At 53.3% G+C, this 26,242-nt stretch overlaps 8 protein-coding genes across 8 annotated transcripts; 3 read left to right on the top strand and 5 right to left on the bottom strand.

Moving 5' to 3' along the window:
- Positions 1-603: 603 nt before the first annotated feature.
- ATEG_07217 (uncharacterized protein) lies at positions 604-1,365 on the bottom strand (the record flags this gene model as incomplete). Its single annotated transcript, XM_001209903.1, has 1 exon — positions 604-1,365. The coding sequence occupies one exon, from the start codon at positions 1,363-1,365 to the stop codon at positions 604-606; it is 762 nt and encodes a 253-aa protein (XP_001209903.1).
- Positions 1,366-7,542: 6,177 nt separating this feature from the next.
- ATEG_07218 (uncharacterized protein) lies at positions 7,543-7,842 on the bottom strand (the record flags this gene model as incomplete). The annotated part of the gene is made up of 1 exon (XM_001209904.1): positions 7,543-7,842. The coding sequence occupies one exon, from the start codon at positions 7,840-7,842 to the stop codon at positions 7,543-7,545; it is 300 nt and encodes a 99-aa protein (XP_001209904.1).
- Positions 7,843-10,115: 2,273 nt separating this feature from the next.
- Positions 10,116-11,142, top strand: ATEG_07219 (Zn(II)2Cys6 transcription factor domain-containing protein; the record flags this gene model as incomplete). Its single annotated transcript, XM_001209905.1, has 3 exons — positions 10,116-10,298; positions 10,361-10,681; positions 10,750-11,142. The coding sequence occupies 3 exons, from the start codon at positions 10,116-10,118 to the stop codon at positions 11,140-11,142; spliced, it is 897 nt and encodes a 298-aa protein (XP_001209905.1).
- Positions 11,143-13,565: 2,423 nt separating this feature from the next.
- On the bottom strand, positions 13,566-17,536 carry ATEG_07220 (serine/threonine-protein kinase; the record flags this gene model as incomplete). The annotated part of the gene is made up of 4 exons (XM_001209906.1): positions 13,566-13,798; positions 13,860-16,105; positions 16,157-16,885; positions 16,941-17,536. 4 exons carry the CDS (start codon positions 17,534-17,536, stop codon positions 13,566-13,568), a joined length of 3,804 nt encoding a protein of 1,267 aa, XP_001209906.1.
- Positions 17,537-19,058: 1,522 nt separating this feature from the next.
- ATEG_07221 (nuclear transport factor 2 family protein) lies at positions 19,059-19,843 on the bottom strand (the record flags this gene model as incomplete). The annotated part of the gene is made up of 2 exons (XM_001209907.1): positions 19,059-19,452; positions 19,764-19,843. 2 exons carry the CDS (start codon positions 19,841-19,843, stop codon positions 19,059-19,061), a joined length of 474 nt encoding a protein of 157 aa, XP_001209907.1.
- A 1,331-nt stretch (positions 19,844-21,174) lies between these two features.
- ATEG_07222 (peroxiredoxin family protein) lies at positions 21,175-21,801 on the top strand (the record flags this gene model as incomplete). The annotated part of the gene is made up of 3 exons (XM_001209908.1): positions 21,175-21,224; positions 21,286-21,706; positions 21,766-21,801. 3 exons carry the CDS (start codon positions 21,175-21,177, stop codon positions 21,799-21,801), a joined length of 507 nt encoding a protein of 168 aa, XP_001209908.1.
- A 452-nt stretch (positions 21,802-22,253) lies between these two features.
- ATEG_07223 (ribonuclease P/MRP protein subunit POP1) lies at positions 22,254-24,953 on the top strand (the record flags this gene model as incomplete). Its single annotated transcript, XM_001209909.1, has 2 exons — positions 22,254-22,589; positions 22,662-24,953. 2 exons carry the CDS (start codon positions 22,254-22,256, stop codon positions 24,951-24,953), a joined length of 2,628 nt encoding a protein of 875 aa, XP_001209909.1.
- A 224-nt stretch (positions 24,954-25,177) lies between these two features.
- ATEG_07224 (Mic19 family protein) lies at positions 25,178-26,031 on the bottom strand (the record flags this gene model as incomplete). The annotated part of the gene is made up of 3 exons (XM_001209910.1): positions 25,178-25,684; positions 25,747-25,835; positions 26,019-26,031. The coding sequence occupies 3 exons, from the start codon at positions 26,029-26,031 to the stop codon at positions 25,178-25,180; spliced, it is 609 nt and encodes a 202-aa protein (XP_001209910.1).
- Positions 26,032-26,242: the final 211 nt, after the last annotated feature.

The raw sequence follows: 26,242 nt of genomic DNA on the forward strand, positions 1-26,242 counted from the left end.
AAATGGGAAAAGTATCCCACCTGCAAGCCCGAAGACGGGCCTAATCCCTAGAATGTCAGGCATCCATCACGATATCCGTTCGTTCCCCTACTTCCGAGTCTAACCTGTGCGATCGTCACGCGACGAACGAACATGACCTGATGGGAGAAAGCATGTACAACTGAATAGCCTCGTACAGCGTGTCACATCCGTATGCCGGGTCATCACATTGGTGTCTCCAGTTGATGCGCCCGGAGCCATCGGATGACTCGAGGTGGAATGAGGGAGGAGGATCGCGATGACGATAGTAAACAAACTGACGACACAGGCACCAGCCCAACCCGTCCAAAAATTGCAAAGACCAAGCTTGTGAGCCTAAAATGACAAGGCCGACAAGGTACCTACCAGGTACACCCTCCTGCTTTCTGGACACCGTAGTTTGTAGCTTTGTCCCGACCCGTCATCTGCTCGCTCTGCGCCCATGCACCACCGCGTTTTCTTCTCTCCCCTGTTAATCGAGGACAGCAAAGGAAAAATGATGGCCTGCCCTGGAGGGAAGGAGAGAGCACGGACAGGGCGTTTGGAGGAAGCGCATGCGTCTTCGGTTCCCTTCGTCGAACCCGCCTAAGCCCACCCAACCCAACGCAACCATGGGCCGTCGCCGTGCGCTTCCACCATTAGCCCGTCACCAAGTGTTCCGTACGCACGCACGTACGCCAGCCCAAGGCGGCAGATAAAGTAGAGATAGTCTTTGCGTCGGCGTGCTCTCATAGGCCGGGTTGAATCACGTGACTGAATCCGTATGCGGGCTAATCGATGATCACAGACGGCGGCGCCCACCTTAGCAGGCATTCTGTTTGGTGCGCTTCCTTTTCCTTTTCCCTTTTTTGTGGCATTCTTTTTTCTCATTGGGACTTCAATTTCCGTTTGCTTGTTTTTTTTTTTTTTCCCGTCGCCCCCTTCCTCTTGTGGACGAGTCAGCGCTATACCGGTTTGGCTGCTAAACGCCGCCATCAACGGGATAGCAACACCACCCCCGTCGCTTGTGGGAGGTGTAGACCATAAGTGGACAGGAGGATATGCACGTTGCCTGGGCGCCTGAGGATTCTGGCCGCAGAACTCGCTTGCGTGGTCGGTCGGTCGGTCGGTCGCCCCAAGAGGCTCGCCAGCTGTGTCGATGGGGCCCTCAGGATCTCGCTGACGGCCAAGGCGACTCGACGTTAGCTGAAGTGGAGCAGACTTCTGGAGATTCCGGAGACAAAGGGCCGGACGGAGCTGAGGATAGTCAGAGTAGGTCGACACTAGCCCGCAATTACCTGCGTGGTGAGTGGGTTTTGGCGGCAACGGAAAGACGCGGACGGCAATGCACCGCGCCGATTGGAACATCCTTTTTTTGATGGATTTTAATAATTAAAAAAACGTGGCAAGGGAGGGGAGGGAAGAGAGATAGAATAAAAAAAAAAAAATAATTAAAAAAAGCAGTAAGACTGCGCGAGGCGGTACGTACCGTGGAACCAGGTTACCGTATTGGTAATACTGCTGGAATTCGGTTTCGGTACCGTACGGAACGGAACCTGCCTTGTCTGCTAGGCACCAAAGAATTCAGATCGTGGTCATCTTCGTTAGTCCAGCCTGATATAAGTCAGGAATAAAGCAGGATGATGCGCCTAGTGGCTGTCTGGACCGCGGATCCAACGGGAGGAAATTGCAATGAAGATAGCTGATAGTGAGCGCGTCTTCGCACAGCCCCATCAAACCGGAGTTGCGTTGCTTGAGCGTGTATCACGTACTCCGATCACTGTCAAATTCGTCAACAATGCGAATCCATCGCATCATGCTGATGGAATCCTCCGAGACCACGTGTGGTGGTAGGATCTCTTGTGGAGGGAGGGAGCGAGAGATTATAGGAACCGGTGTTAATGGGGACGACTGAGGATGAGGCTCCTTTGAAATCCCGCCTAACGCCAATAACGCCGCCAGGAATATTTATTAATTACCTGGATGCATTCAGGGAAGGGCCATTCTGGCAAGAAAGTACCTGATCACCGGATTGAAGCACTGAAGCACGGAAGCCGAGCCCATCCTGGCCTGGTCGCATTTCACCGACATTATTTACTTCAACCTCATGCATAAAGATCGGCGGGAGTCGGGGCGGCCCGTCGTGGACATGTCCAGGAGACGACTAGCGACAGAACAGCCATTCTCATGAATGGTGGTTGCCCAACGCCCTGACACCAAGCACCTGCATCCGGATCACACCAGCCTCTTCCTCTGGTTGGTGTCTTCTTTGCGGCCGTCATCCCCCATCCTTCTTACCATCGCTGGTCAAGTTGAGAAGGCAATTTTTCTCGCGGCCTCTCCGGCCAGTCAATCACTCGACCAATTCTTCGTATCTCTCAGCAGTCCTTGTCTCACGTCAGGTTCTGAGATGGTGGACATCTCCTTCGGTATCAAAAGTCATCAAGCGTCACTCGGTCTTACCCAAGTCACACGATCGATGTCATGCAGCCCTCGAGTCCTTCCAACCAGACCTTACTCCGATAACAAGCCCCTCCGAGGACTAAACTAAATCTGAATCATGGCGGTGGGGGTTGAAGGGGCGCAGAGGTTTTCCCGTGTGATTAGGTTGCAGGAAGTTGAACTCCGGACGATGGAGGTGTGATGAGGACCACTTGACAGCAAATCGCATGCGTTGCCCGCGATTTCTTAACTTCCACCTAACCGTTAGCTCCCATCTCGCTCCCATGTGCTCGGTGGGGTTCTCTCGTCAAACTCCGACCACCACGGCCGCCGCCAGAGTTTCGCCCCGAGAGAGAACGAGATTACGCACGACACAAGGATTCTAGCCAGGTTCGCAACGGGAGTGATTGGCGCACCCGTCAGCAGACCCCGCAAACGAATCCCGGTTCTTGGATGCGATGCACGAAGACGTGACCAAAAAATATCGATTTCCTTTTTCTTCGCGCCCCGGCCGGCCGGCGGTTTCTCCTTTGAGAGACAAACGAAGCCAAGCTACGCTAATGCAAGTTACCATGAAGTGCCACCGATCGGGTCGGGTCAGGACAATACCCTCCTGGCGTCGTCCCAGGGCTGTAGCACCGGGAAACTTAGGGCCCTCCACCGGGAACCGCGCCCACTCTTTGCGCCCCTCTATTGATTCTATCTTCAGATGTCGACTAGTGGCGCTGAGATGATGATTTACCACATCGCGTCGCGGCCGGAACTACGGAGAATACTGAAGATGTCGTTGAGAAAGGGATGGCCTCGTTGGACAGTCGGTTTCCTTCTCTACTCCGTGTGAGAGAACAAAATTGCAGGTCAATCCGCACATGATTTGGCAAAAAGCTCTGGCTGATGCATGGACTCTTCGAGTAGCGTTACGGACGGACAATGTAATGGTTCTGTAACCATCAATTTGCCGACTGAGACACCCCCAATACAATCAACCAGGTATATCAGCATCGTCGTTGTCGGCCGCGGCGGCGGCGCTCTTCTCAGCTGAAAACAGTCAGCGGATCAGCTTCATCTCCCCACCATGACGATAAGCGTCGGGTCAATTCACCATCCAGCGTGGCCCATCGGGGGGTGGTCGTGAGCACCGACGACCATCACTGCCTCACCGCCTGAACCTCGTTTGCCCTAGCTCCCACCAGTCTCCACAGCCCAGGACAGAGAGATCATCGAATGCGTTGCCCCATATCCGCTCGAATCCACACTATACAAGAAACACGCCCCTCCCCTCCTTCATCGCCACTGCAATTCGAAGCAAATCGTGCTCATGGGGTTGACGGATGGACCTCCATACCTTCCAGTTGCAGTTACCACCGGTCTTCCGGATCCATGGAACGGTCGATGGACGGGGTGCGCCGATCCAATCAACGGCATAAGGTACATACGGAGTAACAATACACACTCACCGCACTTGTATCACCGGAACCGATCATTGTCCCCCCTCATCAGGGGAGGACCTCCCTCTGTCCCATGCACTCAATAGTGATAATCAAAATAATCAAAAGGGTCATCCGACGCCAATCAACTGTCGTGCGACTACGGTTCGGAGCGCTCCTTTCCTTGCTGGATCCAACCAGCACCCAGCCCTCGATTTCTTGAGGATTGTCCTTGTGCATCCAGAAATCCAATCCCCTTGCGGCTGTCGCTTAAAGCCTTGAACGGACCACTTGCATCGTTCTTTTCTGAAGCCCCCAAAATTCTAATCGCTTCTGCGGGGTCAATCCTGTCTCGCTCATCTTCCTTCTCGTCCTCCTGACCTCTCTGGGTCTCGTATCACTAGTCTGGGAGTCTTGAAGTGAAGTGGATTGCTGGTTACCGGCACGGACAGAATCCATGGGAAGGGCCGCTGCCCGGCTCATCAACCCACGAATCCAGCCCCGTATCCCTGTCCTCGGGACGGGTATGACGACACGGCACCGCACCAGCACTTCACCTACCAACATCGTTTACCTTACAGGCAGAGTAAACATCCGCAGACTTACGTCGGTGTTGGTCGGGATTGTGGTCGACTATCATATCCCAACTATTGAACAGAACCGGAGCGATTGTTCTGGGAATTAACTAACAAGAACCTGCGTGATCCGATTGTATACTCTTATGTACTGTCCCGAGCCAACCTCGACTAAGTGCTGGAACATTATCGCGTGGGCGTAGGTTGAGACCCCTTCTGGACGCATATGAGGATGATCAGCATATGGAAGCAGATGAACCAAGTCCGGCGTCTCCAAGATCGGACGCATGAATCACGCGACCGCAGATTCGAGCATTCCATATGCATTGCAACGCAATGTATACCACCTGCCCATTGACAAGGCGCTAGATCGTGTGCATCTGTCTGGGGCTTAAGAAAATCCTCCCAAAAGGTCCAGTGCGTTTGTCCCCATGTCCCTTGCGGACGGGCTGGGCCGTTCGCGAATTGATCCCCCGATCGCCGGAATGCAAGGGATCCTGCCGCGCATGAGTACGGGTTGATTGGAATGAGGTCCCGATCGATCCGGGGCGATTTAGACGAGATGCGACGCTAAATATTCAATATCATGAATGGAGCCTTGACTTCTCCTCGGTCGGACTCGGTTCGTAGCCGGTCGGAGATTCAATTCTTCATGACTCTTCTGGTTATGCACGGTGCCGAAGATTCCAAAATTGGTAAGTGGTCTAATAGGTGCAGTGGTCTCTACAAACGAGCGGCGACACGGCCTGCGATGGGTGAAGGATCAGTGTGGTAAGGTACCAATGCAGAAGTAATCGATATAGGACGATTTGCAATCTAGTCCATGGCAGGGCTGTTTGCTTGACTCGTTAACCCCTACCTTTCCATATGTATGTGTGTCCCAATCGAGGTTGGTTCCCCGAGAAGGCACCCTGTCGGCTCCCTTGATAGCCCAAATACGGCGGGTGAACGAGCCGCTGCATGCACGCGGGCGCTACTGCGAGGCGCACATACCGTACCCGTATGTATGTACCGTCCAGGGAAGCTTCCCAAGCGGTATGGACAAGATAGCATCATGGATGGTTGAAGGAGAGAGGAGTAAGCAGCGAGGCACCCACTTCGACGGATGAGCCACTACACCCCGTTCGAGAATATGCTCCGTAGGAAAATAATAATAATAATAATAATAATAATAATAATAATGGAACCCCTGTGAGCAGGAAATGATGATATACAGTGACAACAACAGTTCCTCCGAATGCTGGTACACTAATCGGTCCCCAACCACGGTTCACAGCGCCCTCCATCAAAACCATGTGTCGTTTAGACTGCCCCGGCCGAGAGCAACGGAAATCCCAGCAACCGGGCTTTGGGCCTTCCATTTTTCCTCGATCTTTGGTACCCTTATCCCTAGTGCAAATTGAGGACACGAGGCGGCGGGGAATCGAAGAGGGGCAGGACAAAGGGATGAAGGTGGGACGGTCCTGAGCAGGATTGTCGTTTGTTTCTCCCTTTTGTGCTGTGTTGGACTCGTCCGCTTGAGGTCCTGGCCGTATACATCCAAGCTTTTGCTGCCTGTCAGAAATTAGTGTAACGTGAAATGCGGAGTTTTCTTCTAGCAAACTCCCTGTCTGCAGATACCAACGGAGGCCGCATGACAGTGGTGATTATTAATCTTCTGCAGGTCTGCATGACTGTGTATGTACGGAGTATGGGAGGATTTAGTGCGCAGCACCGCCTGTGGTAGGGCTCTTTTTTTCCTTTCGATTCTTTTTCGCCATCCACGGGCCGTCAGCCCCTCTTTCCTTTCTACTCGGGCATTACCCGGGGTGGATCCAGGAAGTAGAATCCCTCTCCCCGAAGGGAACCATGGATGTTGGTGAAAACGAGGCTTAAATGCCGGCGTATTGCCTACGTATGGTGTCTCACTCTTTATTTGGGACATGAAGAAGGATCTAGGAGAACGCCGCTGCGTGAGGATGGGGCCTGATCCTTCTGCGTCGAAAGTGGCCTTTTGTCCTGCTCTTTAGGTACCTACCTACTGCAGGCCGTTCCCATCTAGGTACAGTACGCAGACCAAAGCCCCAAACCCGCAGCGGCTCATGTACTGAAACTGGGATAGCTCGATGTGTGTCAGCCGCAGTCATACGAACTTTGGAAAGGGCTGGTGTGGCGAGGTTTAAAGAAAGAAAAAAAAAGAAAGAAAGAGAGTAAATGAATGAAACTGATTTCTTTTGTTGTTTAATATCAACATCTGTAGCGTACACTTATTTCGTAGGTAACTTAGGTAGCTAACTACCTAGGTATTTACCTAGGTATCTAGGTACATAGTAGGCACCATAAGTCCAGATAAAGTACCGGTATGGTCCGCCATACCAATGTAATTACCAGAATAATTAACCACTAACTCGGCCAAGCTGCAGGAGCAGTTGATTTTTGGGCATGAATTAGCGAATGATAAAACCCAGAACGAACCCACCAGCTGGAGACGGAAGGTCGGTGGAGGTCACGGCGCCTTTACCCGTCCCGGCGTATCCTCAGGCAGCTCCGTCATGCGGCGTCATTTCGCGTCTTTGGACAAACCTAGCCCCTCTTCGGGCTCTAGACTCCCCATAGTTGCGCCCCGAGTGGCCGGTGGGCCCTGCCAAACGCCCAACCCGAAGGGCCTCCGACGATTCAGGTGATCCCCATGGAACCATCAATACTTTAGCTGCGTCTTAGGAGACTCCCCGTCCATGTCTATGGGTCGCTGGCGTGCTGGACAAGGGTCCACCCATGCCTGCGGACCGTTCTTCTCCCTCTCCACCCGTCTTCATCAGTCCCAGCCTACAGAAAATAGATCTTCCATGTATCTGGTGAAATTTACTACGAAATGGAATAGTAATGTGTAGCATATGTTTCTTGTCCTCTTTTCCTCTTATTCCTGCATATTGGATGCTGATCATCCCCATGTTCGCTACCAACCTAGGTAGCCATCCTATCATCCCCAGTCCAATATCAGCCATCGCCGGGTGATAATATCGGCTTTCCGAATTCTCATTCGAGCAACGAATTAATTAACTACCCGCGTGCTTTGTCCATGGGAACCAATGAGAGTCGCCTATCCCATCCAAGCCGATACTTCAGATGGAAACGCGGCCACGAGGATCCTTTTCTGGCGAAGAGAAAATTCCGGACGGACGGTGAGGATTGCAACCCGCAATGGTTCCCAATCCTCGCGGCGTCCCCAGTTTCGACCCATTCGACCCAGAGGATGGTCTGTTGCATCCCTTGGGCGAGATCTCCATCTGGCGAATCTTCCCGCCTTTCCGCTTTCCGTCAGCCGTGGGCCTCGCACCCTGCGTCTCGTGTCGCTTTGACGCGCTTGACCCAACCGTTTTGCCTCCCGGACGGACCGGCGAGTCGGCGACCCAAAGAACCATCGTTATTTTTTTTTGACTGGGTCCCGGTTTGAATTATTGGCCTTAGTATGGGTTTTTCCTAGCCTATGAATTGGCATGGTTTAGCTAGCACCTACTCCGTACTGGAGTAGAGAGTACGTAGTCCATCGCTCTGCACGCATGTCGAGCTGAAAGGGGAGAGGGTAGAATAAAATTCTGAGCAGAATCTAATCTCATCATTAGGCATGCACGACTGGCTGGAACGAGTTGAATCACCTCCGTCTTCGTGCGTTTGGCTGTATCCAATCCGGCCATCTATCAATTTTAGGTTTGGCAACTATTCATCGCTGAGTGAGATTATTACCGCTGCTGCTTTCCATTGGATTGAACTTCTGCAAGAATAAGATGTTGTCATCTTTAGACCTCTTCATCTGTGCCAGGCATGCATCTCCTTCGCACTTTTGTCACATGGAGAAGTGTGTTTTGCCCCCTGCAGAACACTATCAGCTGTCTATTTTAGTCGAGCCCCGTAGGTGGGCTACCTTGCCCGATATGATCTTCTTGTCTTTCACTCCTGGGAGAAAGGGAGGTTTCAAAGGGAATTCCGTCCGCGGTCCAAATCCCCCAGATTCTCATCAACTCCTTGACTGCTTAATGTACTCCGTATACTGAGAGTGACGCGTTGCATCGCACATATCTTCTAACTTGTTGAAGCTCCGCCAACTAGTACCTTTGTAACAATAACACATTTTCATTTCTTTTCCTTGACTTGCCGAAACCCACTTCTTGATTGTCTCTGCTTGGCTTGCTCTTCATCCTCGGAAGCAGAATTTGGTACCTTGCTGCCCTACCAGGTATTTATTACAAACAACCGAGACAGAAAAGAAAAAGAAAATAAGAAAATAATTTTTATTAAAAAAAAGAGCAGAATTTGGAGAGCAAAGGAAAAAAAATCCAACGCTCACGTCATAACCAAAATCCCCGAGGCTCTTTCTTTTCTCTTTCTTTTTTTTTTTTTTCTTTTTATAATTTTCTTTTTCTACCCTTTGTCCCTTTTTATTTTATTATTTTTCATTTTATTTCTATTTTATTATATTTTTTTTTTTTACGTTCCCCCCCTTCTATCCCACCTACTTTACCTACCTATCCTTTTCGGACTGACCCTTGTTAATTTGACCACCTCGACATCTTTACCGCCTCTCTTCCCTCACTCTGTTTTTTCCCTTTCTTTCTCATTCCTCCATCGACAAACTTCCCCCCCTGGTCGTTTTTCTTCCAGCTGCCGTCGCTCCCGCCTTCTTCGCTTCCTCCTGCGGATTTAGGTCTTATTATTCCACCTGTTAATTCGATTTTTCTCTTCCAATTGTCCTTCCGGTTTCTTCTCCTCCACCCCGGCTTCAGCGTGACCACGAGGCTATGCTAGTCTTGCACATCACCCGACGGGAACTGGAAGACTGTTTTTGATTTGACCTCCGATTCTTTCTGACTGGCTTGGACTCCGCATCTCCATCCTGGTCGCCTTGTACACGCACGCACGCACACACACCACTTCCTCAACTTCGGCTCGTACCTCGACCGGTGCCATACGCCTCGTACCATACGCTTACGTATCGTTACCGCATCCACCGCCGTACGTACGACATACATACGCTCCATCCGCTAACCACGACCTTAAACACGATCCGTTCCCTTCCAACCGCATCCAATCCTTTTTCTTCCTCTGCCATACGGACGGACAGACAGGCGTACATACATACATACACCACACAAACACACGCACGCCAACAAACACACCCCTGCTTGCCCTGCTCCTTGGCTCTTCGCCGAACGACCAGCGGATCCGACGTGACTCTCGACTCACATCATCCTGCGTCTGTCCTTTTTTCGACCCTTCCCACCCCCGTTCCGGTCCGTTCTTTTTAAAGCAGCCGTCGTCACCCTCCCTCTGCTACCCAATGTCCAGCAATCCCCACGATTACAGCGACCCTAATCGACAGGGACAGTATCCACCACCTCAGTGGAACACTAGTCAACCTGAAGAGAACCCGTCCGCTCATTATCCGCCGGCCTCTCAATATCCTGTATGTTGATAACATCCTCTTCCTTCGTTCAGATTCCTGCGTCATCGTGTCCCTACTTCTGTCTACAACTTCAATACCTCGTCATTGCCTCCTCTGCTTGCTTCTCTTCCTATCGACTGACTCCAATCTTTTCCTCTTTCTCCTCTCCAGTATCCTCCGGCGTCATATCCTCCTCCCACGGCAGACCATCAATATCCTCCACCGCCTCAATCCCAATATCCGCCCCCGTCCAACATGGCCGCCATTCATCCGCACGTCCAGGGCCCCCAAGATCCCTACCGGCTCCCGCCCCCGCCAGGTGCTTACCGCCCTCCGGACATGTATGCACAACAACCCCCGCCGCCTACTGTCGTCTATCAAGCTGCGGCCCCCCGCCAGCGCACTGCCATTGCCTGTCGCTACTGTCGGAGACGGAAGGTATGTTCTATCTTGGACTCCTGTGAGTTGCATGGTCTCGGTTGACTCCAGTCATCTGGCAGATTCGGTGCTCGGGGTTTGAGAACTCGCAGGATGGCCGTTGCAACAACTGTATCCGCTTCAACCAAGAGTGCATGTTCACCCCGGTCTCCTCGCAAGCGCAAGCCTTCGTGCCCGCCCATGCCGCGTATCCCCACTTGAGGAATGCTCAGAACCAAGGTCGTCCCGGCGCTGGAGTCATGCTGTACGGTGCCCACGGCCAGCCTCTTCCTCCGCAACAACAACCCCAGCCTCCCGAGTCGACTCTCCCTCCGCCGCAAGGAATGTACCAGCATCCATATGGAGCTGCACCCCCACCCCTTGCCTCTGTGCCTCAGGAGCCGGTAAAGCTACCCTGCCTATTCCCTGTCCGACAGGGTCGCCTGGCGTCGTACTAATTCTTAAAATATAGCGACCCATTGGCCGCCGCGGTTCCAGCTCCGGCTTCGAATACCCGGATCCTACCAACCTTGCTCCCGTTACTCCCGCCACTTCGACCCCGGGCTACCAGCCACACCCTGCTCCTAGCCCATACTACCCTCCTCCGCCCCCGAACGACCGACGCCCTTCCCCGCAGGGTTACCCTTACGACAGCCGTCATTCGGCCTCTCCACATAGCTCCCCCTACCCCCCATTGCACCCAGCCCAGGGCGCCATGACCCCCCCACCTACTTCAACACCTACCAGTTCCTCCCGCGCAGGACTGAACGTCCGTGATATGCTCAATCCAGGCGATAGCCAGGGTCGCTCCAGCACTGACAGCGACATGCTCAACGCTTTGAACCGACGCGGGTTGAACCAATAAATACCGATTCCTCTTCGCACTGGATACGATGACGTCATTGGATGTCAATCGCACCAAGAGGATGAAGGTGTCAACGACCGACGATGGGTCATCGCGGGGCTGGAAGTGGAGGATGTACGATCGAGCTGATTGTCGCGAAAGGCTTGTGTGCTGGCCACACGGGTGTCTAGCATGCCTTGTGCATACGCTACAGACCTGGGCGGTGGCAGTTGATAGATGGAGACTGTTTACGACGAGTTCGAAAGGCAAGATTTGCGAGTGTCCCGATTACACGGCTGGCGAGAAGTACGAGTTGACGAACGAAATTTCGATTCGAAGGCACGCGATATCCGCGTCGTGCATGTGGAAAACGCAAACGAGACACCCCGGTGGAGACGAAGTTAATGAAAAAAGAAAAAAAAAAAAATATTTTTACGCCAACAAAACCGACGATATGAGGCCATGGAAACGAGAAGCAAGAGTCTTTATGAGATATACGATTTGGATATTGGATTGCTCTGCTATGGTTGTTGATTTACTGTCAGTCACGATCTACGCCTCGGACTGCAGTCGGTTCACGTCAGGCAGCTGCAATCCCTATCTACGCCCTCTTTTATTCCTTTTCCGATACACCACCACGGATCTATAAATTATTTGGGGCAACCCACTAATGCACTTTTTCTTTTGCTGTTTGCGTCTTTCATGAATTGGATGCTCACACGGTCCGGCATGGTGCTCTCGCATGGTTTGCGAAGGTATCTCTACGAAACGAGTCCTTGCTCGAGCTTTCTTCATGAGAACGATGGCACGATTTGAACACGCCCAGTTCTCGCATGATTATTTCTGCTGGTTGTCCACAAGCAGCTATTCTACAACCTGCGCCAGGCAACCGCTGGGCTGTCTGCCATCCCGTGGAAGTAATGTGGACGGGCGTTGTACGCATTGAAAATGGATGGCTCTTTGTCTCTTGACCATCACGAAGCGAAATATGGTGTGGGTTTCTGCTACAATTTTTTATGTTCCGAGTTTTCCTTGAACTGTTTCGCAAGGGAGTTTACTCCTACTGGCGGCGATTTCTTTGCGTTCTTTCTCACCTTGCACTGTTCCAATACATCTCGGGAGGTTTTCTGTCTTGCGTTTCATGCCTGATGTGCTTCTTTCTCGGACTTGGGTTGGCTTGAAATGCTTGTTCACTATTGGGTTATGGTATTGCGCCTTCATGGGAAAAAAGGCGGTTATCTTTTTTTGTGTTTCCAACCCATGCTGTTGTTTTGCCCCTGTTTTCTTTTTCTTTTTGTTCTGGGAGGCTGTCTGATCAATTTTTCTGTTTTCATGACCTGCAAATTACACTTCACGCGTTTGCTTTTGGCCGTTCTCAGCATCTGTGCATATTGTCTGTTTTGTCTGTGTCTATTGATATCAAGGTATATTATGTCTCATGGTATGACGAGTCAATACTCTCTATTACCCGTGAAGTCCATGGGACAAGTCTCCGCGTAGTCCAGCTGGAGGTACCAACTACCTAGTACCTAATCAGAGTGTATTGCATTCTCTCCATACACCCTCTACAGCTCTGCCTCATCAACCTTACGGAGTACATGATAGATAGAACCTGGCTGGTACGTACGGAGTACAGTCTCGGAAATCATATCCATCCTCCACACCGGTGGGACCCGATCCACCGACTCGGCCATTGGCCTATCTTGACCGGCAAACGATGACCGCATGCTGATACCGGAATTGCTCTCCAGGATGCAGGTCTGGTGCGTGCACGTGATCGTTCCTCGCCCTAATATTCATCCGTTGCAGGCAGACAGGATAAGGCAGTGGTCTACTCCGTAGATGCGTATCTAGCCATGTATATGGGGAAAGATGGATGATATTGAATTAACAATTAACGCATTAACCTCGAGAGAATCTTATGCTAAAGAAACTAGCTCTATCCTGCCGTTACTCGCGCCGAGGGCAGAATACTACCTAGAGAGGGTTGATGATGCATGCAGCGAAACAGGCACGCTATCCTGAGGAACGGGAAACCCACAAACGACAAACGGTACAAAAGAATGAATGGAGTCCAAGGAAAGTGTGGAAAAAGACAGATGAGTATGATGCTCATTTCGCTGAGTGTGAATGAATGTCTGTTCTGGAAATCCAGCGGTTTGGAAGGAGTGGATGGTGATGGGAAGGAGAGGGTTGAGAAAGCGGCTGGATCATATGGTTCAACGAGCGTGGTGACTTGGTGTGTATGTAGAAAATGAGTAAATGCAACAAACGACCAAAGGAAAAGAAGAGATCGTCTGATCCAGATCCAAATCCAAGGATCTTCTCAAAATGTCAAAACGCAGATGGTCCGCAGATGCTTGAAATGCAGGTCAACCATGCCATGCAAAAACACAAAGCAAAAGGAGACAAAATGGGCAAGGAAGGAAATCAAGATGGTGCCATCACGGGTCAGGAAATGCATCCAGGATCCGGGTCATCTTCCTGGCGCGGGATGGATCCTCGACGATCAGGGCGCGCTGCCTCATCACGTTGTAGAGAGTGTCCACAACCTTGTGGAAAGATGAGGCTGCGCCGCGCTCCTGGCGGAAACGGACCAGACTGATATTCGCCTGACGGCCGTGTTCGAGGACGGTGTAGAACTCCGCCGAGAACTCGACGGGTCGTAGACGGAGGACTGTAGTGGATGGTCAGTTGCTGCTGGACGCGGATGCTTACAGCATAGGAAATGGACTTACAGTTCACCTCGCCCACTTTGCCGTGGATAATACTGTTGGCCTTGTCCAGGTACACCTCCTCCAAGCCGTATTGCTTCCACTTGCGCAGGATCTTGTACACCTCCTTGCGGGCCTTCATTTTCGACGCATTGAGCGCGACCACTCTCGTCGCCGGTTTGAAGTGGAATACCCGTGCGAACCAGTTCTGGCTCTTGCCTTCAGCCCGTGGCCGCGCGGGGAGAGGCTTATGCTGGTCAACCGGCCGTTCTGCAGGCTTCTGACGGATGAGTGTAGATTCGGGCTCTGCGGTTTCCGTTTCTGCAGCCTTGTTAGATAGAGAGGAGCTGGGGCGGGCTGCGTATGACGCACCTGTGAGAGGCTCGGGTGAAGACTTGTTGGCTTTCTTCTTCATGAACTTTCGGAAGAAGCCCATCTTGGGCTTCTCGGTATCCTCCTTGTTGTTCTTGACGGTTTCATGGGGCATGCTCATGCAGTCCTCAGCCAAGGGGTGGACTTCGTCCACGGCAATGGTTGTGGCGACGGGTTGGACTGGCTTCTGGTCCACAGGGCTTTTGCTGGGAGTCTCAGTTGGCATCTGCGTCTTATTTCTAAACCACGGCCATTTCTTCGTTTCTGTGGCCCGCGTACTGGCGCGCTTTGGTGTCACGGGAACTTCTGCAATCGGGTCCAGTTCGCAGGGCTGTCTTCGGGACAGACGGAGGTTGGGGGAGTCGACGTTCGTCGGGCCCTTCTCATCCGACGGCATCAGCTTGTATCCGCCATGCGTTCGCTGTGTGCGGTTGGCGGTGGCTTCCTTGTGTTTCTTGTACACTTCCAGAGGTGTGGCATCGCCCATGGACTGCAGGGAGCTGTGAGGGACCATCCGAACGGTTCTCTTGCGATAGCGACTAAGGCTATTGGGCGGGGCATCGGTGGTAGAGTGAGATGAATCTTGAGAGCCGGTGTGCGTGTCGTTGACTTGTTTGCCGCTATCTGTGGACTGGTTGTGCTCTTCTGAAATGATAGGGAGTGGTTTGGCATCAGAGCCTCGTCTGATGAACGAGCTTCCAGAGGACCGGTCTCGCCTGTCCCGCTGTCGTAGCTTGTCCTGTTCGATCAAACGATCTAAATGAGTGATGACCGTAACGAGATAGGGCGGAATCTCGTCAGAGCCATCCTGCGTCGAGTGCTGGATGAGCTTCTGGCGGGTTTCAGTCAGAGAAGCGCCATAAGATGTAGGTGATGTGGGCGATGGCGATGTCGCTTGTCTCTTTGGGGTACCGGCCGTGGCCTTGCGCGGGGAAGATTCTGGTGACGCGATGGAGACAGATGTTGGAGGCGTCGACGCCGTGGACGTGCTGGCGGTGCAGTTCGTCGACGCGGATCCCCCATTGAATGCTTGCTCACAGATCTGGCTAAGCTCGTGCGAGACCTTGCGCGCGTCATCTTTCCAGATGATGTCGGAGTCCCGTACTTTCCTCGGCTGGGAACAGCTCTTGATGGTGACTCCTGCGCCGCGTACAACGGTAGGTTGGGCCGGGAGCATAGGGCTGCTCTCTCTATCTGCGAAGGGATTGCCATTGCAGTCGATATCCAGACTGCTCTGGCTTGGTCGCTTCTTAACGCTGTTCATAGATGCATACGCCATCTTTTGCTTGCTAGACAAGGAGCTGTGTGAGCGATTTCGGACATGTTGGAAACAGACATTTCGCTTATAGCTGAACGACTTGGGCGTCGGCGGAGCGTTCATGGTACGTCGCAGACTAGAATGGGATGTCCGTGTTTGGAAAGACTTGATGGAGGTCAATTTCGACTTCTTGTTTCGTATGATGGCAAAAGGAGAACTAGGAGGTTCGTCGTCCTCGAATTCATCCACCTGCACATAGGGCTCTGGGGGTGCCTTGGTTTTAACATGCGCCTCTTCATTGAGCTTCTTGTTGATGATTGCTGCATGAACCAATTGAGAATCTTTCTCAACGGCCTCGTCCTGGTGGGAGCGGAATGGGTCGCAGACCTCCGTGGAGGAGACCTTTACCTCCTTGATTGACTTTTGGTCCTCTCCGTTGTCTTTCACACTAGATAGTCCGCCCCTTCTCTTGGCCACGCGAGGTCGGTGGCTATTGCGGTTGGACGCACGGCGTCGTGGGCCTTTCGAGATATGGTGGTAATCACTAGCCGAGTACTCGAGAGGCTGTCCTTGGTAGTTTTCGAGCTGCTCGTTCCGGAACTTGACCAATGCGTTATAGAACATGCGCTCGTAGGTTGGTCTGAACAGTCAGTCACTACATCATACAGGTAGGATCAAGATTTTTACGTACTCTGGTTTCAACAGTCGTTCGATCAGCGCGTCTGGCTTCACATCGTGCCACAGCGTCTGGAGGTTCCTCAACAGATCCAAATCGATATCGTGTCGGTTCGTCACCAGGGGGCCACAGTCTTGAGCCGATAACGGTGGGGGAGGCCCTATATAGTGATTGGCCATCGCTTGGTGCAGCTTCTCATATTTCTTGAGCAGAGGATGTGACCACATTTCGAGCATAGTAATGCGGTCTTCGGGTCTTTTTTGCAGAATTCGGTCAATGAGGTCGGCAGCCTCGTCGCTGAGTTCCCGCGGCATATAATACTCCCCTTTTTTCACCAGACGCAGGGTGTTGGCGAGATCACCTCCGTCGAAAGGTAAATATCCGGTCAGAAGAGCATAGAGAATGATGCCACAGCTCCATATATCGGCCTTGTCGCCGCGGTACTTCCGGCCGTAAATGATTTCTGGCGCGGCATAATGGGGGCTTCCGCAGGAGGTGTTGAGCCAATGGCCCTCCGGTTGGAGTGCGGCCATTCCAAAATCGGCGAGCTTGACGTTGTGCCAACCGTCCAACAGGATGTTCTCTGGTTTCAGGTCACGATGGCAGATATTGAAGCGGTGGCAGTATCCCAGACCAGCGATGATCTGACGGAATAACCGAACTGCTTCTTCCTCTGGGAGAGGCCCATTGTTCGAAACGTAGTCGAAAAGTTCACCACCCTCAACGTATTCCAACACCAGATATCTGCGTAATTTCAGTCAGCCGTCGCTTCCAGAGCTGCCGAAGGGGGTAGACCTACAATTCTCCCCTGTTTTCCCACACATCATACAGACTGATCACGTTCTGGTGCTCAATCAGCTTCATGATAACTACCTCGCGCTCAATGCCAGAAGGCATGGGCCGCGTGCCTGTGTTGCTGAAAAGGCCGATGTTGCGATCCATCGCAGCGATACTTTCACTCTGGGCAATTGCGGCCGACTTCTTCGAGACGATCTTGATAGCGGCCGTCTGTCCAGTCAGTGCGTGTTTGGCAAGCCTCACACGCCCTGTGGAACCCCGTCCCAGCGTACGCCCCAGCTGCCATGGTCCAACGTGGGTTTTTCTCTTTCCTTTACTCGACACGATCGAGGCTGCGGAGAGGGCTGAGTTGCGGTTCGACTCCGCCTGAGAGTCGGCCACGGGAGAGAAACAAGCGACGTCTGCATTTCCCTTGGTGGATTGTGGGCTGGTGACAATCGACATTGGTTCCGGGGTCGGAAGGCGGTTCTGCTCTGCTTCGTAGCGTTCCTCCTGTTCAGATCCCGGGGGTTGGCAGTAATTCAGTCTATTGGTGGCATCGGAGAGCGGAGGACGCATTGCCTGTTTGTTGTTGAGGAAGATGCCTTTCTCATCCATTACTGGGCTCGACCCAGACGATTATGACGCGATGGCGCTTGCGCAGAACATAAGGGTCGGTTTGGCAATTGTTTGTTTCTTTTTTGCTCTTGTCTGTTTTGTTGATGGTAACGACTTGACTGGGATGGGTCAGACTCTGTATAGGACGCGTGTTTGTGTGATCTGACTGACCTCCGGACAAATGAGAGACGTGGGATGGAGTCGTTGTGCCCCAGGATAAATGATGTCACTTAAATGAGGACAACGCGAAGATGTCCTAGTAGAAAGGAAGATATACACCAAGCAAAAGACAAGATGAACGGTAATGAATGGCTGATCCTGCACGGGTTTTCTCCTTCCCTAGATTAGTCGCTTCGAAGCCATCGATCAAACGAACAGAAACACGAGTTAAGGAGCGTGAGGAGGTCGGGTTAACAAGTCGAGAAGAAAGCAACAGACTCTCGGACAGCGCTTGTCGAGTGGTGAAGGATGGTCCGAAAGAGAGCGTGGGCTGGAAAGAGACGACAGGCCCAGGGAATTGCCCAACAGGCGGGAGGGAAGGTGGTTCGACCGAATTGGCGCATACCGTACGAGTGTTCGAAGGCCGTGGAATGGGTCGAGAGTTGTTTGTTGTGTGTTGAATTCCAGAGGTTCCCCCGGTACTGCATAGTGTGGAATGCACCAGGACCATGGTCATCTCCGGCTTCTCAATGTTGAGCCCGTTGATATCTTTCTTCCGGCATGTTTTGCAGGCCGTCATTATTCGTTAAATTCTGATTCAAAAGTTACTTCTGTCGTTGAACTCTATGGGTGGTGCCTGTGTTGAGATGTTGTCTTCCTCGACATCGATTGCAGTGGGGATTATGGATGCATTGGGAATGTCAACACCCAAGTGAAGGGGTTACGAAATCATAAACCTCCCAACTTCGTCCCCTTCGACCCATGATCTTCACATCCGTCAAATCTACCAACCCCCATGGCACTTGCTCGTGTGACAGCGGGAGAGCGTCGAAGTGGTCTGGCGTGGTTGGAGCCTCTGTGGCTGAGGACCGTCAACATTCCCCCCTTGAGGATCCCAAGAAAGGGGGGAGGCTCCATCTCGCAGACGACTCAGCTATCAGAGGTCCCTGGATTAATTGCGTGGGTATGCCCTTGGGTTTAATCAACCGATCGCCTACAAATGGGAAGCGGAGTCCGAATCAAGGGCGGTCATTTTGCTAGTTGATAACACCGCGCCGGCCACATTCCTCCCACGCACTCGTTATTAATCACGCTTAATTACGGGGTACTTGATGGCTTGAAGATGGCAATTGAAGTTCCCAAGAATAATTGGCAATTTTAATCGATAGCCAAGTTCTTACTTCAGCAAAGAGATAAAGGCCCGTAAACAAATAAAAGGCATAAAGTACTGACGCGACCCCGGATATGCAGCCCAGTATGCAGGTTACAAAAACGTGGGCGTTGTCTCACTTTCGCCCCATCCGCAGAATTCTTTAATCGCTCTCCATTTCTCAACCCGGTCTCCCTCCTGATGAAAAGATTCTCACCAATGCTCCTCCCCGATTGACACCTCGTCCACGTCCACGCCATCTACGAACCACCTCCCCTCACCATTCCCGTCCGGGCCCAAGAGCACGTCGTTCCCACTCATCATGCGCTTCCGCATCTTCCCCGTCGCCCGATCAAAGGTCCAGTCCTCGAGACCGTAGCAACGCTTCCAGCGCATCCCATCCTCGATATCCTGGTACTCATACCAGAACTGGACGGCAATGCGATCGTCCGTGAAGGAGAAGAGTTCTTTGCGGAGGCGATAGTTGGTCTCCCGATTCCATTTGGCCGTCAGGAAAGCGACGATTGCTTCTGTTCCAGAAAAGAATGAAGTGCGATTGCGCCAGATACAGTCGGGCGTATATGCCTGAGCAACGCGAACGGGGTCTCTGGTGGAATGTGGTCAGTGTGCGATTGGCGGAATCTAGTTCCAGGACCGGGACAGGGGCAAAATGTGTGCTCTGGGTGTCACTTTCTGGACGGATCAATAGGGAAGCGGGCGGTGTTGGGAGAGACAGCCACGAGGCAGTTGCGTAGCTTGTCATGCAAGGGGGATGGTGGGGGGTTCATTCCACATGCCAGGGCCAGATGGATGCGCAATTTCAAAATATAAAGAACAATCAGAGGGCAAGTAGAAGCCATTGGATAAGGCAGCTACTCTCTAGGAAACGGGTTTGATGGCAATAGCTTGGACGCTTACTTGGTGTTCCAAAGATTCTGCGCGATCTTGACCTTGGCCCTGGCGGATTCCGCCGTGAAGGGAGGTCTGATATCGGCCATTGTCTTGAGCTCAAGGATGAGTAGCGAAGATGTTTAATTCTAATTATCAGTAAAAGTAGATTTTTGGTACCATCCGGTTGACTGAGATGTCGAGTGAGATCTGACGTGGGAAGACATGTAGTTCAGATTGTCACGTGCGTCTAGACCATAGGCTGATTAGTGTCCATAAACGTCTTAGTACTCATTGTAGAATAGTACAATTTAGCACGAATACGACTAGATGGATGGATGAATTAGGTATATATAGATTGGTAAGTGCTATGTCTACCTGATTGTTGCAAGTAGCAAGGATGGACTACGCCTCCACCCACGACAGATATATATTTCCTCCTTGAAGGAATCCAAAGTACCTTACAGATTCTACCCTATTACTAAAACACCCAAATCTTGATGGATTATCAAAGGACGATCGATTCTCATCACCCTAGCGACTCCACATTATCAGATTGCGATTCCTAAGAGAGTGTCTAGACTGTTGGGAGTTAGTCAGCTCCAGTCGCCACGAGAGAACCAAATCTTATCTGATGATCGGGCCAACATCCGAGGCCAATACCCGACCCGAACAGACCACTGAAGATGATGATTCATCTCGATCGAGAATGGATCAAGACGTCAGAGGAGAATTCTCGGGGAAGAAAACAGATTCCCCGCCACTTCCGTCGGCGGTGAGACCCGGAGGGTGCTGGTCTCTCACATCACCGGCCGAACATGGAGAGGATTTCCGCACCTCTTTTTGGAGGGATGGGGGTAGTTAGTATCCCGACCGACAGATCAAAGAACGGCGCTAGTACCCAAGACACTCGGGATGACGAGGGGTGCATGATTGGGTCGATATGAGCCGTTCAGGGCCACCCTGTCGTCATTGGAAGGTGAATAAACGGTGAGAGGATCATGGTCAATAATAGGCAGTAATAATAATAAGAGAGCGTCGTTTCATATGCATGCTCTGGTACAAGGACGGAACGGGAGAGATTTGTAAAGGATTCGGTCTAGAGATGGTGGGGCAGTCTCGGGCGGTCTTCTTGATAATACAGCCTGATCAATCGACCAGTTTCGGTATCCTTCTTCTTCGGATCACCCCATGGCTGGCTCCGATAGGAGCCGCTGTTGCTCCCTATCTTAGTCAAACAGACCTGCCGACGTCGATAAAAAAGTGGGCGGTGGTTCCCCTGGGTCCCCACGCCGCTCAAACTTATATAACTGCCTTCCTCCCCTCCCCTCATCGTCTTCTTATCTTCATCATCCATAGAATCAATCTCCTTCACACTGCCTAAACACCACACCATTCAATCCATTTCATCTACCAACCCACCAACTCACTAATCATCAACATGTCTGGACTCAAGGCCGGTGACAGCTTCCCCTCCGACGTTGTCTTCTCGTAAGTGCTTTCGCCGCTTCCCCTCCAATTGCCTCAACCCCCCCTCTAACACCCTCTCCAGCTACATCCCCTGGACCGAGGAGAAGGGCGATATCACCGCTTGCGGTATCCCCATCAACTACAACGCCTCCAAGGAGTGGGCCGACAAGAAGGTCATCCTCTTCGCTCTTCCCGGTGCCTTCACCCCCGTCTGCTCCGCTCGCCACGTTCCCGAGTACATCGAGCGCCTCCCCGAGATCCGCGCGAAGGGTGTCGACGTTGTCGCCGTCCTCGCCTACAACGATGCCTACGTCATGAGCGCCTGGGGCAAGGCCAACCAGGTCACCAACGATGACATTCTCTTCCTTTCCGACCCCGATGCCAAGTTCTCCAAGAGCATCGGCTGGGCTGACGAGGAGGGTCGCACTGGCCGCTACGCCATCATCATCGACCACGGCAAGGTCACCTACGCTGCTCGCGAGCCCGCCAAGAACCACCTTGAGGTATGTCATTGTCTTGTCTCTATCATCAATTCCTTTCCGACCATACTGACAATTCCTAGTTCTCGAGCGCCGACGCTGTCATCAAGCACCTGTAAATGCAGCACTACGACATATCCGATAGATGACCTGATCCGAGTTAATAGAAGGCGAGGAGGTTCTGGTGGTGGGGTTAATGAAATAGAAAATTAGACTTATTTTCCCACTAGAGAATACAACGCAATAACGATGCTATGAAAACAAGCCCACGTTCTCTAGTAGATAAACATAATCCAGAGTATACAAAGTACCATGTAGGATCAATTAAGCTTGATTACCCCAGTTCTCCCGACGATCGCCCTGTGCCTACTTTGTACTATTATTGGTGTGTGTGCGTGTATCGGCCGAGGGGTGACGCGCTAAAAGCTCTCCCAGAACGCTCCGACAATTTTGACTTGCTCGCTCCAGCTCGCGCCAACACCACAAGGCTGACGGTAGCGCCCACTTTTCCCCCTCTCCTCCCCGGGGAAAACCTTTTTTTTTTGGTTGACAGTTCGCTCGCTTTCCCACCATGGCGCCGAACCCCGCCACGAAGCGCAAATCCGCCTTCCCGGGCGCCCAAAATACCTCCGGGGCCGCTCGCAAGCGTGCCAAAACCTTCGACGCCCGCACCCTCGCCGTTCAGTCCGCCGAAGCCGCGCTCTCGGCCTCGGGAGAGCTCGATGTCGCGTCCTATGTCGACGCCCGCGGCTTCGAGATCCGCGCCCTGGAGGCCGGCATGCAGCGGTCCAAGACTGCCCTGACGAGCCGCGCCTTCCAGAAGGTGCCGCGGTCGCTGCGACGCCGGACGGCAAGCCACAACGTGAAGCGGGTTCCGCGTCGACTCCGGGCTCGCGCCAAGAGAGAGGTACGTTGTGACCTGACCCGGCCTGACCTGCAGGATTGGGACGGTAGCTAACGTCGGTCTGGTGGGGACTAGATGGTCGAAGATAACACGCCCACGGTGACGGCACGCCGCCGCAAACCGTCGGAACAGATGCGCCTGCGGCTCGAGACGGCGCGCCGACTGCAGAACCTCAACTCCAAGACGAAGACCAAACGCGCCGCCGCAAAGGCCCAGCGCGACAAAGAGATTCGGTCCCAGCTCGAAGCCGACGGCAGCCATGGCTTCAGCATCGCGCCCCGCGTGCCCAAGATCAAGAAGAATCGCCTCTCGCGGCCCCCGCCCCCCGATGCCAAGTACAGGAAGCGCCAGCGCGGCAAGACCTGGCTGCCCACCCACATGTTCCATGCTAAACGCGCCCATCTGGCCACCGCCAACGATCCCCTCTGGCGCTTTGCCCTGCCCCTGTCCCCGACGGAGAAGAGTTATAGGCCCTCGCATCGGGCGCGGGGTTCCCGCGGCGCTGTGGCGTGGGATATGAGCTATATGTCTACGATCCAGCTGGAGGGGACCGAGGCCGGGTTGGAGGCGGTTTTGAGAGCAATTGGGGTCGATGGGGAGGAGGCGTGGGGCGTGAAGGGAAGGAAGTGGAGGGCTGGGACGAGGAGTCTACGGGCGTGGGCTTTTGAGCGTGGTGATCGGGGGAAACCGATCGCTCCGGTGACGCTGGTCCGGTGTGCGGAGCCGAAGGGGGAGGATGTTGAGATGGTGGATGCTGGTGCTGGTGGTGATGATAGGAGGGGAAAGACGAGGGACACGAGGAAGCTCTTCGTCCGAGTGCATCCATCCGCCTTTCTGCAATTGTGGAATGAACTGCTGGATGTTTCCAAGAAGCAGAACCCCCCAGTCATGGTTGAAGACCTGCGCTTTGAAATTGGCAGTATCGATATCACTGGCCCCGGGTCGACAGAAGCGTTGATAGCGGCGTTGAGACCAACAGCTCCAAACGGGACTGGCTTCCCAACGGGCAGTCCAGAGGCTACTTGGATGTCGTTGTTGGGCGTTTCGAATCCATCATCCTTACCGCAAAACGCGCTTCTGGCGTTCTCTGTGTCGGATCCCCGCCTACACTTCCCCTCGAAGACTCTGAAGCCTCCATCGTCGGATGCGGCGATGCAAGAGATGGCCGTTACTTTGTCGTCGTGGTCCCCGGATGCCACACAGTCTGCGCCGGCGCTTTTTTATCGTCGGGAACGCTTGGCAGCGACGCGTCAACTACCCAGTCAGAAAGCGATCAATCGTCGACGCGCTGAAGCCGGCCCTGGACAGTATCCGTCGCCTCAGCCATCTGACCCACGGATTCCAGTGATGATCCTGGCTTCTAGATCTGTGACGCAGCCGAGGAACAGCAATGCTCCTGGCACCTGGACTGTCCTTCTGCCGTGGAAGTGCGTGCTTCCAGTGTGGTACTCGCTGATGTACTATCCCCTCTCCAGTGGCGGGAACCCTCGATTTGGCGGTCTGAAGGAACAGCAGCAGTTTGCCTTTGAGAGTGGTGAGCCCTGGTTTCCAGGCGATTTCCCGGGGACTCGCGCGGGCTGGGAATGGGGTTTACGTATGAGAGATGAGGCCAAACGAGAATGGGAGAGACGCCCGAAGGGACGCAGGCCTGAGTTTGGTAGTCTGGACCTGGGCGACGGGCAGAAGGGAGAATTCGGACAGGGATGGGCCTGCGATTGGGAAGCCCTGGTCCAAGGAGGAGCTACAGGTGACAGCAAGGAAAAGTCGCATATCGAATCCTCGAAACCGACCTCAACAGCAGACGATGCCGATAAGCCGGAAGCTGAAGCTGAGACCTGTCCGCCGCTGGCGATTTACCATCTCACCCCAAACGAAGCCGCCAAAGCAATCAACAATCCATCAACTCCCGTTCAGGAGGCTGCTCTCGCGACGGTGAAGATATCACTGTCCAGTCGGGGCACACCTGTCCCTCAGGCTCGCATCTACCGTCTCCCTACGTCCAACCCGGAGCTCCGAAAGAAATGGCGTGCCCTTGCATCTGAAAAGCCCAAGCGCGACGAGGGCCGCAAGAGCGCGGCTGTGAGGGATGAGGATCCTCAGCAGCGGCTCGCTGCTTCGCTTCTTTCCCCGGACGAGGGTCCTAGTCAGGAGCACCTCCCTCTGCCGCCGGACGAAGATGTCATTGGGTTCGTGACTTCTGGGAACTACAACCTCTCAGAAGGCAAGGGCACTGGCATTGGCTCGATTCTTTTGTCGAAGGTTGCGGGCCCGAGCTCCAGCAAGAACCAGGCTCGCGAAAGACACATGTGTATCATTCGGGCGTCGGGCGAGCGCGTGGGAAGACTCGGTTATTGGGAGCTGGTTTGATCTCGGGACCGGGATTGAAACGTTTATGATTAGATGATACCCAGTGTCTTGTAGAACTAGAGAAAAACGAACTGCATTATCATGCGAGACAACAAAAGTTGAACCGGTAAAATGGGTTAGCTAGCTATACATGTACACAACATAACACGAGGCATGCAAATCTAGGTATTGTCGAGCAAGCCTTCTTGCTTTTCCCCGTCCATCACCACCACAACTCAACCCCTCTAACCAACGATGCGATCCACAAACGCCTCCTCAAGTCTAGCAACCTCCCGCTTGAATCCCTCAACCTCCTTCCAGCAGTCCAGAGGCCGCCGGTCATTCAACCGGAGACAGCTGACGACATCCGCCTTGGCTTTGGCGACGCCCTCATCCAGCTCGACCAGCTTCTTCCGTCCCTCCAGCTTCGCGCGCAGCTCCTCGATCTCCGCGTTGACCGTCTCGCGGCTCAGGTTGCGGTTGACGGGCTGCGTCTGCGCCGGCGGCGCGGGCGTGTATTCGCGGCCGGCGAACGGGATGCGCGGCGCATCCAAATCCAGCGATCCGGCCGGATAGCTGGCGGGCGATGTCGGGGCGGCATACGTCTGGGTTGTAGCGCTGTCGCGTACCTCCGCCAGCCGCTTCTCGATCTCGGCGAGGGTCTGCTGCTCGCGTTCGCGCAGACGCTCGAGCTCTTGGGACACGCGGGCCTGGATTTGCAGTTCGAGGGATTTGGCGCGCGAGGAGTCGGTCTGGAGGGGCCTGTTAGTTCTTCCCGGTCCCGGTGGGTTGGTGTTGGGTGGAATGTGCGTACCTCAGTGTTCGACTGGAGGGAGTCTACCAGGTTGGCGGAGAACTGCACGGGCGAGCCACTGGTCGATTGGGTCAGTTGTGTTCTTCTTGCTGTTGCACGGTCCAGTCTGTTTCCCTCTGTCGTCCCTTCGGGAGACATCCGGCAGAGGCCGCACTGCACGGCGTGCCACTGAGCACGATGCCGCTCAATACGGTGCATCCGTCATTGTAGACAGATTCAATTGTGCAAGACAGTAACCCTCCAATAAATTGTCCGGGCAGGGCAATACGTACCCCGAGAAAACATGTTTGGAGCCCGCCGAAGCTTCGGGCTTGGAGCTGCCGGCGCCCATGCTGTGTGTGGGAGTGTGCGAGAGGATGGGGAAAAGCGCGTCGTGGGTGTTCCCTCAGTGTAGGACCGGATTGAGTTGGAAATCGCAGGCGGGATCCGGTTTGACGTCGTCGAGAAGTCGGGACCACAGCGGTTCTTGCGTTGTTCGAGGAGTTCGCATATCACC

Source organism: Aspergillus terreus, genomic scaffold (assembly GCF_000149615.1).
Source record: "Aspergillus terreus NIH2624 scaffold_10 genomic scaffold, whole genome shotgun sequence".
NCBI classification, from domain to species: Eukaryota; Fungi; Ascomycota; class Eurotiomycetes; order Eurotiales; family Aspergillaceae; genus Aspergillus; species Aspergillus terreus.